This window comes from Nuphar pumila, chromosome 7 (genome assembly GCF_984573655.1).
Source record: "Nuphar pumila chromosome 7, dmNupPumi1.hap1.1, whole genome shotgun sequence".
In the NCBI taxonomy this organism is placed as follows: Eukaryota; Viridiplantae; Streptophyta; class Magnoliopsida; order Nymphaeales; family Nymphaeaceae; genus Nuphar; species Nuphar pumila.
Window position 1 is genome coordinate 103,370,110 of NC_143255.1, and position 13,803 is coordinate 103,383,912.

Consider the following 13,803-nt stretch of genomic DNA (forward strand, 5'->3'; position numbering starts at 1 on the left):
TAGATTACCTTGAAAACGCAGAATCTAAGCAACCTCAAGCAGGTGACGATGCTTTCGTTCAACCACACCATTCTGTTGAGGAGTTGCAACACAAGAATGTTGATGAACAACGATGAGAGAAAATCTTGCATTTCATTTAAAAAAAAATCAGACCCATTATTCGTTCGGATGATTTTGATTGAGCCTTTATGTTGAGTGTCAATCAAGGAGAAGTAAGACTTTAATAAACCTTGGGTTTCAGATTTATGTCTCATTAAATATATCTAGGTGCATCTAGTAAAATCATCAACAATGCTTAAAAAATAGTGGGCACCATTTAAAGAGGCTTTGAAATAAGGTCCTTCAAATATCACAATGAATTAAATCAAAAGTTTTTTGTTTTAGCAATTTCACTCAGAGAGAAATCCAGTCTTGACTGTTTTGCTCTAGGGAAAATTTCACAATGACATAAATTATTCATCTGAATACTAGAATCATAACTTTTAAAAAGTTTCATATGAGAAGGAGATGGATGTCCGAGATGCCAATGTCAGAGATGTATGATTGATTGTTATGATGATAAGGCTGATGAAATAGGTGGAGAGTGATTGAAGTAGTACAATCCATCTTTTTCCTCACCCGCTCCAATTGTCATCCACGATTGTAGGTCCTGAATAAGACAGTAGTTCGAAAAAATGTCACTGAACAATTTAATTGTTTAGTCAGTTTACTAATTGAGAGTAAATTGAACCTAAAGGAGTTACATCATAAATATTTAAATTGAAATTTAGAGTGACAGAGCCAATATGGGAGACTGGAGTAAAACTATCATTTGGCAGTTTTATTAAAGGAACTGAAGAATTCTGGAACGATTGAGTCATGAATGTTGGAGAAGCAACCATATGATCACTTGCTCCAGAATCTATAACCCAATTACTTGTACACAAGGTATAGTTGGAGACTGACAGACCTGCAAGATTTACTGATGAAACATTCTGACGAAGAAGAGACATAAGCTGATGATATTCTTCTAAGATGAATGAAGGACCCAATGAGCTTCAACCAGCAACCATATCACCATTGTGAGCCTTTCCTTCAACACCAATTCCACTATGGTCGCGTGAAATTGAATTTACAGCTCCTGTAATCCTTTGATTTGCATTATGAAGCTTATGATCTGGCGAGAACCCATGAAGAATAAAGCACTTGTCCTTCACATGACCAACTTTGTTGCAATGAGAGCACACGAGTCTGCCTTTTTGGTTTCCCTTCAGATTCTGATTTTTAGTTTTTTGAAAGGTATTCGTAGTCAGCCTATTTGCATATCCTGAATTGACAGTACATGCAGTCCTATCCATGGATTGAATCGGACTGTGTCTAGCTTCTCTTTGTTTCTCTTCTTGAAGCACTAACGAATAAGCCTTTGCAATAGAAGGTAATGGCTCCATTAATAAGATTTAACCTCTTACAGTGTTCAATAAATCATTCAGACCCATTAAGAACTGAATGACATGTTCTCTATGAAGTTGATCAATCATGGTTCTAGCAGCCCCACATGTGCAAGTCGGCATGAGAGAATATGAAGATAGCTCATCCTAGTATCCTTTAAGCTTAGTAAAGTATGATACTACTAAAAGAGATTCTTGTTAATATTTCATAATGGCAGATTGAATTTGATATATTTTAGGGACAACACTCTGAGTAAGTCTCTCTCTAAGATCATCCCAAACTTCTTTAGCAGAGGTAGCATAAATTACGCTATTGGTAAGGTCTCTTGAAATAGAATTTAAAATCCATGAAAGAATCATATGATTGCATCGTATCCACAACAGTGATTCAGATGATGAAGAATCTTGTTTAAGTATTGTATCATCTATGAAGCCAATTTTATTCTTGGCACTCAACGCCATTGTCGTTGCCCTGCTCCAAGTGGGGTAATTATCTCCGTCGAGCAATTGTGTGACCAAGATTGAGCCTGAACTATATCCGAATGATGTAGATAGTATGGGCTCGCTCGATCTGAGTTGGAAGACATCATGGAGTTACTGTAGAAGTGCTACTTGTAGCACTATTGGTTCCATTGTGTTCAACCATCAATGATCACGTTAGAAACCTCTTCTTAATGAGAAATCAAATAGGCTCTGATACCATGTGAAATAACCAACTAGGTTATCATATGCAGAGATGACAAGAGAGTTGTGATAAAAGATGTTCTTTGTATTCTCAATACTGAATATATACATTCGGAAGATTACAAGATAAGCAAAACAAAAAAAGAAAAGTTACAGTGACCAAAAATACAATAATTGAAAAAGATATGTCTAAGATATTCGGTTGAGGATGATAGAGCCTTCCATAAATAACCGCTATTCTGAAATCACGGTAGCAATTGTGATCAATAGTAATTCTATGGATAATGATTTACACTTTATCGATTTACACTATATAGTGAAAAGATGATCACGATTTGTCATAGCTCATGTAACAATTTACACTGTGTGGCGGAGAGATGATCACGATTTGTCATAGCACATAGAGAGTTAGATCTTTAACATAAAGGACACAAACAAGATTCCAAATCATTGGACACTGACGAACAACAAAAGCAGAAGATATCTCAATGCATCAAAAAATAAAAAGAAAAGAAAAAAACTTTTTGTTTAAATGCAAGCTGGGCCCTACCAGTTGTACAACTATATCATTGAGTTTTGAACATGCAACGTTTCAACACAAGGTGACGTGCACTAGCTGCTCCTACCAACCAACGATAAAAATAACTAGGGCCACAAGGGCTCCACACAGGGCCGGCTGACCTCTTTGATATTTGAGGCCACCACCTCAAATGAAAAAAAATATATAACACTTATATTTCACTGAGGGGCTTCAATAAAAAAAAAATTATGGAGAAATATGAGCCTCCAGTGAAATATGCCTAGGGCCTCAACTTCTCTTGAGCAGCCCCTGGCTCACACTAGTACTCGTGGAGTTTTACACGATGGACACAAACAGGAGCACGGTCAACGTGACACTTCTTGCCTATAATAAAACGTCCGAACCATAATGGTGGTTTCTCAAGATAAAGATGTATATTGTATTGTCTCAAGACATAGGTGCATCAGACATGAACTTGACAAGTCACACACACACAAGCTGTTCCCCAACTTTGCAACCAGCATTCGTCTCTATGCATGCGTTTGTCTTCCAATATTTATCATGTGATTCCGTGTCATTCGTAAGACTATCATGTGTAAGGTTTGGGGGGGCAGAGTTTTCATGTCCCCCATTGAAGAGATATAATCATATGCAACTGAATAATGGGATGATGCACTACTAAAGTTGGGTGCCTCCCCAATGCTCTCTCTATTTGGACATAATTGGATATATGTAGCATAAGTGGGCTCTGCTTGTGCCAATGATAGTACCAACCAGATCCAAATCCAATTCGCTTCACGTTGTTCGAAGTTTAATGCATTGTTAGTTAAAAACTCGGCCAAGACGCCGAGTTGACCCGGCAGTTTCGGTGTCTCAGCCTCAGTCATGGATCAAACGGGTCAAAGAGTCAGGAAAACTCTATCTAGATCTAAAGTCGGTGTAAAATGGGTGAAACTTGGTGGTTCGCCCAAGATTTACCCTAACACGGTTTTAATTAAGGTCATACCTCAACTATATATTTTATGAAAAAATCTTAAAAAGATAACAAAAACATGGGATATTTCTTGCAAAGGAAGATATAAATATATATTTTTATACATACATAATAATATAAAGTTAAATGTTTTTTAAATAACAATAAAAGCCACACGTACCTTCAATATACAGTGAAAATGATATATATATATATATATATATATATATATATATATATATATATATATATATATATATATATATATATATATATATACTCGGACTTTGGAGAGGGACCCATTCTTCTTTATTGATGCAACAGCAATGCCGTTCAAACAATGATGGTTTCCCCCCTCCAATGCTAAACAGCTGTTTTCCTTAGCTTTGCAGGAGGGATAATATGATGACATTGAATTGACTATTTCTTAATAGTGAGAATAAACCACACGAACTAGAGCTTTGCCCTTTCTTTTGCCATACTTAATAAGGTCTCTCTTGGCCCCCATTATTATTACAAAAAATGATCGTCCTGTATAACAAAAACTATGTATTTTCAAAAAATCTTACAATTTTTTAAAATCTGCTCATGTCCAAAATCATAATTTTTTACTATAAAAAGACCTTTTCACCTTTTGCACATGCGGATTCCCTCCAGATATGCAAACTTCTCACTCAAATATTCAAATATGCAAAATTTTCTCTTTTATTTGCAAATTTACTTCAATACATTTGCGAATTTTCTCTCAAAATATGAGAATATATGAATGCCATCCAAAATATACGATTTTTTCTCCCAAAATATGTGAATGTCCTACTGTATTTTGTAATTCCCCTCTCTCCACCCCCAAATACATTCTTTTGAAGCAGCACTAAATGTTTTACCAGCACTTTTGAAGTGTCACTAAAGGCTTATCACGCTTTTAAAGTATCGCTAATGGCTTTGGTGGCACTTTTGAAGTGTCAATAAATGTTCATCGCACTTTTGAAGTGTCATTTTTTTTCGACACACTCCTAAAAATCGCATAAGGGGCGTAGACAATAGGTTGTTCGCAAATGTGTGAAGACATTCACATGCAAAGGTTAAGACATTCACAAATGTAGAAGTATATAGGAGGACATTCGCAAATGTGTGAAAAAAAATCACATATTTGAAAGAAAATTTGTAAATACATGAAGAAATTCACATATTTGGATATTTGAGATGGCAGTTTTCATATCAGGTAAAAAATTCATGTGCGAAGGGTGAAATGGTTCTTTTAGAGTAGAAAAGTTGTAGTTTTGAACATGGGCAGAATTTTTAAAATTGTAGAGTTTTTTGAAAAATGCATCATTTTTGTGGTACAGTTATTTTTTTTATTATTACAATATACTCTACCATAGAATTTGGCCTTCAGAGTCAACTTGGCAATTTCTATGAGTAAGGCCGTGCAAAGGAGTCTAGAGGGCAAGTTAAGGCGGCAAGGGCCGATAAAGCAGCAAGGCACAACAGCTGACATTTTACTGAAATTTCATGATAAAATATTTTCATTTTTACATCAAATCAAATTGAAAAAAAATTGTTTCTTAATAAATAGGTAATGATAAACACATCTAATGGTTCATATTGAGCATAAAACACCTAAAACCATAATTTTTAGAGGGTCCTAGTGGTAACCTAACAAAAAAGGGATCTCTCTCTCTCTCTCTCTCTCTCTCTCTCTCTCTCTCTCTATATATATATATATATATATATATATATATATATATATATATATATATATATATATATATATATATATATAGAGAGAGAGAGAGAGATTTTGAAAGTATGAAACTAATGAGCTAGAAATCATAGGTGCAAGTTGTATGAACTCAATCTAACCACATAGATGTGTACAACCTGATTTATTTGGTAAGGATCAAACCTTTGATCATGTTTTCCTGATGTAAAAAATGTGAAGTTTTGAGTTATGAATTTTTGGCACATTATGGGCCATTGATTTTTGGATCCCTTTAAAAACCTAATTACTTGTCATAATTACATAATTCAAAACAAGTTCCTTCCTAAACAAACCATGTAAATCACATCCGTAACATTTGGCTATAAAAAATTGAGAATTTTTGAAGAAAAAAGTGATTTCTACTCACATGAGTTGGCGAGTCACGAGTTGAACCCCGAATGGTTTTTGCCTGAGCTAGTGGGTTGGCCAAGCCCGTATCTTAATTATTTCTCCTGTAAGATCTGATTTTAAAAATATATACTGTCAAAATTTAATCTAATGGAAAAATATATGGTGGTACATACTCTTGTTTGTATAGATAATAGGGGAATTGACCTCAACATGATCGACTTCCTTAACTGCTTAGCCCTATTGTACGAGAGGGCGTATTTTTGGCATTCTTGTACAACACCAAGCTTGGTGAATTATCTCTACAAATTGATTTCGTATTATATGACAGAGACCGAACTGTGAAACACACATGGCCCTACAATTAGCCCAATAATAGGTCAAGCTGAATATCTTGTTTGAACATTCTATCGAGGAGATCACAAGGGCTCTCCGCACACCTGGCTAGGTGGGTCAGCTAAAGTGTTCAAGTTGAGGTATGTTACAATCCCTGGTGGGTGGAGGGAGTACCAGGAGTTTTACATTGCGGATACTCCTCTCGGCCCATAAAAAGATCCAATAAGTTGCAAATTTATCATGATATTATTATAGGTAATACCCAAAGAACACTACATTTTAAAATTATTGCCTATTCGAAAAATATCGTGCTTTTATCACAGCATTAATTAGCATGATAAAGACAAATTTTCTGGTAATTGTCTATTAAAAAACAAAAATTTTAGAATTTCATGAGCCCTCCCCAAGAACAAGATTTGTTACTATGATCCCAGACGGCTTTACTGTTCGAGCTGAGCTGGAGCCAGGTCTAATCAAGTTTCTAGCTGCATATGCAGCCAAACCAGCCCATCCCAGACAATACCCAGTGTAGGGTATTCCTCTGACATCCACTCATAACAAGCATGTCTACCCTACCTCTATAATTTATAGAGACGAACTTCATTCACAAGAAAAAAAATTCCAACTTCCAAACACGGTTTCGCTGACAACCTTCTCAAAGGTTAGTGGTAAAACTGCCTTCACTACTAAGGGAGAGCGGGAGAGAGACCTATCTATCCTTATGCACATCAAACAAAGAAAATTGCTGTCCATATGAATAAAATAGAAGTCACAAAAAAAAAGCCCAAGTAATCAAACGGCTCCATAAAGATGAAGCTTTCTATATCGGAAGTGAAATTCCAATAAGTAGGAGGTGGAAGTGTAATTTTTGTCTCTTTTCCATGATTTACCATGCCCTCGGGAGGATTGGCAACTCAAATAGAGCCTCAGATTATATTTGGCTGAGGCCATAACAAAATCTTCCATGGCATATCCATCTCCCACAACCAATTCCATGATACCTCAATACAGGCTATAGCCATGTCAGGCCCAGTTCTCATGTTAAGGGAGGATAGTCAAGTTATTTTGTACATCACAAAATTTCTCAACAGCCTTGTCCACAGAAAGAATAACTGTCTACAATTACAAGTGGAAGAACAATCCTGTAAAAGGAATGAAAACAAAATAATGTTTAACATGTTGGCTTACCCAGGTCCATCTATGATCAAGTTGAAGGTAAAGTTGCCAGAGCAAAAGTCACAGTAAAGCACCTTGTTGACTTGATCGATGTATCAGAGGTGTGATGAAAAGCAAATGAGTTTCAAGGTAGAAAAGAAACTGCAGAATCCCCCAAAAGATTAAATGAAGTTGAATATGTCTGTCGATAGGTGAGAAAAAGATTGGAAAGGGTTTTCTCCATAAAACAAGATGAGGTATAGGCCACGTTGGATTAAAACCTTAAAATACCTCACTTCAGAAAATCCAAACCTACCCGGTTCAGCTATCTTATTCGACACAATGGAAGGGTGTTTTCTACTCTGTCAGCTTTGTGGTCCATCAAAACCTGAGATATACAGACATACATGAAGAAAGTGTTCAGGGTGCATAAGATTGTGATAGGCCCAAGCAAAAGGCAAATCCAATCTAGGTTCTATTCCTTGGATGCGAATAAGCTCAATCTTTGCCATCTTTCCCATTTGTCTATCTGACAAACTTTTAGATGATGTTGCTTCTACCTCCTCTCCCTTTGAGTGGGATGCTGATGCTGACTCTAAACTCAATTCGATATCAGCTACCCTTAACTCATTTCCAGGTTCAGGACTCCATTGTTGATCGCCAATATGAGACTTGTCGGGGAATAACCCAGGTAGTAGAGTTTCCACCACATCGCATAACGAGAAGTACTCGCCTGCAATACCATTAGTTGAAGATCCATCAAACTGGCAATCATTATGAAGAGACCATAAGATCAATGTAACAAAATAAATTTAAAAAATACATCTACACCTAAGAAATTATTACTTTCCTCATAATAGGATCAAGACAGCCTCAACTTGAAATCTCAAGTATAAACTTGATCATCAGGAGAAATGAAACAAAAGAAGTGCCAAAAACTGACTTCAATCCTTGATGCCAACTCACAGGCAAAATTAGAACAGACTGCCTCAGAAGAAAAAGGTCTATGAAGGTATGACTATCTGAAGATGCTTGTAGATACCCAAATTTTGAGACTAAAATTGCAGTCAATTGATGACCAGAGAACAGAAAATAGATAGGGACCACAACTTGCAAATGGTCAAGTAAGAAGTCATAAAACCAATCATTCGATTAGAAATGTTAAAAAGCAGGGAGTCTAAATGATCATATCACAAGAAAATTAAAAAGAAAAAAGAAAAGAATATTTCCAAGCATACCTTCATACTTTTGGATTTCAACTGGCTTGTTTATGTAAGTGATCTCTTCCCAACTACTTATTGCAGGCAAATCTTCCAAATCATCAATTGGCATGTTAACCTTCCTTAGATACAAACGAACAGGAATTCGGCCTGACCAGGAAATATTTGTGATATGCCCAATGATTATCAAAGTGCTAGCCAGATGTAAAAAGAAAAGAAAAAAAATGAAGATAACAGAAAAGCTTAAATTTTTTGAAATATTATGTAGCAGAAACATGCATTTGAATATCCACACGTCCAAGATGACTAGGATTAAAGGCACCCAAGCATTGACAGCTATAACCCGAAGCAGCGGGCTTCAAATTCAACCACGATCATTGAGCCCATTCAGAGCCCCAAGGAAAATAAGATAAATACCAAAGCCTTATCATACACCTTATACACTTATAGCTCTGACTTGGATTTTTCCTTTCTGGTGTCTTAGGCTAAGTAGGATTCATTAAGGAGCATTACAATCTTACTCCAGCTAGAGACATCCGTTGTTTACAATAATCTCCGACATACCTAAAGCCTATGCATTTTGATCATCAACCAAGGAAGTTGATCAAAATTTTGAAGTAATAAACCCATGATTACCACCATTCCAGTCATCCACCTAGAACCATGTTCTTTTGAGAAAATAGCAGCACACACACAAAGTGAAAATCTGGTAATGTATATGAAAAATATTATAAGTTTACATAAACTTTACTCGTTTACCAGCACCATGATAATTACTATAGCTAATAAATTTGTTTCTTTCATAAAATATATGAATACATGATTACAACTAGAAAACAATCATACAAGTGTACACTTGGGCCACTGTTAATAAAATAATAAACATTGTAAACAAGAAGTTTAAAATGCAACATAGTGGTTTGGGGTTTAGATAGAATAGATCTAAGAAATAAGATAAAATGTGTGGTTACATAAAAGAATGAAAATTTACCATTTCATTTAGCACCATTACATCCAACTTAATATTTAAAAAAATGTAAAAAAGTATAAGCTATTTCCACAACTAGTAATTAAAAATTTTAAATAACACGTGGCAACATTTTTTACAGAGAAAAACTATCTATTATTGAAGGGAACACGTGGCAAATGCATGAGAAAACTGTTTCTCAACTATGAGAATTGTGTTTCCACATAAGGTAGATAGGTTTCCCATATGAAAGGAAACGTGTTTTCCATGCATTCCATACAAGTTCCCCACAAGTTTCAGTAACATTGATAGCATATATTTTTCCTGGGGCATTTTTTGTTTCTTGGGTCTCTTGTATGGGGCGGGTCTTGTATAGCCTCTCACATCTTTGAAATTGGATCATCCATGGAGGGCGCATGGGGGGATTACATGAGATTAGTGAGGGCTATTTTAGTCTTTTTGGCTGTATGGGGTCTATATATACCCAAGCTAGGGTTTGCATGTTATCATTATCCTACTTTTCTAGTGAGAATTACTTCTCTTTGGCCTCTCTCCTTGTAGAGCGGATTTGGCTCTTGCCTTTAAGGCTTGAGATAGTCATTAGGGTTTCCTAGTGCAAATTTCCTTTTCATCACCATCATCTCACCCTCTACACCTTAGCTGACCCCCCTCTTCTTCTCTAGCCGACCCATCTTCTATCCAATTCCACCCCATTTCGACCTTCTCCACCATAATCTGCTACCATTCCTGGTATCAGATCATGGTTTGCCTACATTCAAATTAAAAAGTCAAAAAACAAAAGCGTTCGTGATAAAGTTCAAGGAGGAATTTCACCACATGAAGTATGGGCTAATCGATTGATGGTTTTCATGAGAAAACATGAAAACCGAGTGGAGTATTGTGTAGATCTTAGAGAGCCCATCACCTGTATGATCATTTAGACTCCCTGCTTTGCAACATTTCTAATCGAATGATTGGTTTTATGACTTCTTACTTGACCATTTGCAAGTTGTGGTCCCTATCTATTTGCTGTTCTCTGGTCATCAATTGACTGCCATTTTAGTCTCAAAATTTGGGTATCTACAAGCATCTTCAGATAGTCGTACCTTCATAGACCTTTTTCTTCTGAGGCAGTCTGTTCTAGTTTTGCCTGTGAGTTGGCATCAAGGATTGAAGTCAGTTTTTTGCACTTCTTTTGTTTCATCTCTCCTGATGATCAAGTTTATACTTGAGATTTCAAGTTGAGGCTGTCTTGATCCTATTATGAGGAAAGTAATAATTTCTTAGGTGTAGATGTATTTTTTAAATTTATTTTGTTACATTGATCTTATGGTCTCTTCATAATGATTGCAAGTTTGATGGATCTTCAACTAATGGTATTGCAGGCGAGTACTTCTCGTTATGCGATGTGGTGGAAACTCTACTACCTGGGTTATTCCCCGACAAGTCTCATATTGGCGATCAACAATGGAGTCCTGAACCTGGAAATGAGTTAAGGGTAGCTGATATTGAATTGAGTTTAGAGTCAGCATCAGCATCCCACTCAAAGGGAGAGGAGGTAGAAGCAACATCATCTAAAAGTTTGTCAGATAGACAAATGGGAAAGATGGCAAAGATTGAGCTTATTCGCATCCAAGGAATAGAACCTAGATTGGATTTGCCTTTTGCTTGGGCCTATCACAATCTTATGCACCCTGAACACTTTCTTCATGTATGTCTGTATATCTCAGGTTTTGATGGACCACAAAGCTGACAGAGTAGAAAACACCGTTCCATTGTGTCGAATAAGATAGCTGAACCGGGTAGGTTTGGATTTTCTGAAGTGAGGTATTTTAAGGTTTTAATCCAACGTGGCCTATACCCCATCTTGTTTTATGGAGAAAACCCTTTCCAATCTTTTTCTCACCTATCGACAGACATATTCAACTTCATTTAATCTTTTGGGGGATCTGCAGTTTCTTTTCTACCTTGAAACTCATTTGCTTTTCATCACACCTCTGATACATCGATCAAGTCAACAAGGTGCTTTACTGTGACTTTTGCTCTGGCAACTTTACCTTCAACTTGATCATAGATGGACCTGGGTAAGCCAACATGTTAAACATTATTTTGTTTTCATTCCTTTTACAGGATTGTTCTTCCACTTGTAATTGTAGACAGTTATTCTTTCTGTGGACAAGGCTGTTGAGAAATTTTGTGATGTACAAAATAACTTGACTATCCTCCCTTAACATGAGAACTGGGCCTGACATGACTATAGCCTGTATTGAGGTATCATGAAATTGGTTGTGTGGGAGATGGATATGCCATGGAAGATTTTGTTATGGCCTCAGCCAAATATAATCTGAGGCTCTATTTGAGTTGCCAATCCTCCCGAGGTCATGGTAAATCATGGAAAAGAGACAAAATTTGAACTTCCATGTAAAGAAAAATGGTGTTTTAAGAGATGCAGCAATCTACTGATTCACTTTATTGTTGCCAAAGGCATCTCCTACTTATTAGAATTTCACTTCCGATATAGAAAGCTTCATCTTTATGGAGCCGTTTGATTACTTGGGTTTTTTTTTGGTGACTTCTATTTTATTCATATGGACAGCAATTTTCTTTGTTTGATGTGCATAAGGATAGATAGGTCTTTCTCTCTCTCCCGCTCTCCCTTAGTAGTGAAGGTAGTTTTACCACTAACCTTTGAGAAGGTTGTCATCTTTATGGACCCGCGCCGGGGGGGAGCCCCCGGACCCCCCTTTCTGCAAGGCTATGTCACACGGACTCGGCTAAAGGGTTGCCGCACCCGCGTCGACACGCACGGACTCGGGTGCGGCTTTGGACTCGGCCCGGACTCGGTCAACGCCGAGTCGGACTCGGTCAACGAGTTCGGGCCGACTCCGACCACATTTTGGACTCGGTCAACTTTGACCAAGTCCAAAATTGTCCAGTTCGAGTTTTAAATTTTGTTTTGGATCCGGGTCGGGTCGGGTCCAAACCCGACCCAGATCCAAATTTTTTTTGGCAGCCGAACCCTAAAAGGGGTTTATCGACAGGGAGAGGGGCTTACCCTCTCGATTTTGCCTCTCCCCCTCAGCCCCTGCAGCTTTCTCCTGCAACCATGCCGGCGATCCGAACTCCGGCGACAGGCAGCCACCGTCTCCCCCTCCGTCAGGTATGTCGACCCTCCTGCACCCTCTGCTCGTAGCCTCCCTCCTTGCACCCTTTGCACGCAGAAGAGGGGCTCGGCCCCCCTCCCTGCACCCTCTGCTCGCAGAGGAGGGGCTCGGCCCCCCTCCCTGCACCCTTTGCACGCAGAAGAGGGGCTCGCCCCCCCTCCCTGCACCCTTTGCACGCAGGGGAGGGACTCGGCCCCCCTCCCTGCACCCTCGGCTCGCAGGGGAGAGGCTCGGCCCCTCCCTGCACCGTCTGCTCGCAGAGGAGGGGCTCGGCCCCCCTCCCTGCACCCTCTGCTCGCAGAAGAGGGGCTCGGCCCCCCTCCCTACACCCTCTGCTCGCAGGGGAGGGGCTCGGCCCCCCTCCCTGCACCCTCTGCTCGCAGAGGAGGGGCCTGGCCCCCCTCCCTGCACCCTCTGCTCGCAGGGGAGGGGCTCGGCCCCCCTCTCTGCACCCTCTGCTCGCAGAGGAGGGGCTCGGCCCCCCTCCCTGCACCCTCTGCTCGCAGGGGAGGGGCTCGGCCCCCCTCCCTGCACCCTCTGCTCGCAGGGGAGGGGCTCGGCCCCCCTCCCTGCACCCTCTGCTCGCAGAGGAGGGGCTCGGCCCCCCTCCCTGCACCCTCTGCTCGCAGAAGAGGGGCTCGGCCCCTCCAATATTCCCTGTTTTATTAACTTTATTTTATTTACTTATTTAATTATTTTCTTTTCAGTTTTCACTTTTCAGATATAATGGCGAGTTCTAGCGGTAGTGTCAATACATTTGGTTCAAGTTCTAACCCTGAATTAGATGTTTCTCAACCACTTTGGAGGCTTGTGACAAAAGGGATAAAAGCTAGTAGTGGTGGTGGTGGGAATGTGCAGTTTCATTGTAATCTATGTAAGACTGTTTTCACAGGTTCTTATACGCGTGTGAAAGCACATCTTTTGCATATTCGTGGTCAAGGAATTAGGGCATGTTCTGGGGTTGACAAAGACATGTTAAAGCAATTAAAAAAAGAACAAGAGGAAGCTGAAAAGAAGAAAATTGCAGAGATGAAAAGCGATTCGATTAATTTGTCTTTTCCTACTGCTAGTGATACACAAGAAGAGCTTTTAAAGAAAAGAAAGATGGAAAGCAATAAAACAATACAAGCGTCATTCAAAAACATGGCAAGAGCAGAAATTGATAAAAAGATTGGTCGATTCTTTTACTCAAGCTCAATTCCTTTTAATGTAGCTAGAAGTCCATACTGGAAAGATATGATTACATC

The 13,803-nt window shown here is 38.8% G+C and overlaps 1 protein-coding gene across 2 annotated transcripts in view; it reads right to left on the minus strand.

Moving 5' to 3' along the window:
* Positions 1 to 7,060: 7,060 nt before the first annotated feature.
* The window catches only part of LOC149832706 (autophagy protein 5-like), a 73,420-nt gene continuing 66,677 nt past the window's right edge, over positions 7,061 to 13,803 (minus strand). For both annotated transcript variants that reach the window (XM_090014670.1, XM_090014671.1), the window contains 2 exons: positions 8,444 to 8,575; positions 7,061 to 7,938 (listed from right to left, as the gene is read on the minus strand). In XM_090014670.1, coding sequence (XP_089870796.1) covers positions 7,571 to 7,938; positions 8,444 to 8,575 — 500 coding nt within the window. In that variant the 3' untranslated portion in view covers positions 7,061 to 7,570. The remainder of the gene's footprint in view (positions 7,939 to 8,443; positions 8,576 to 13,803) is intronic.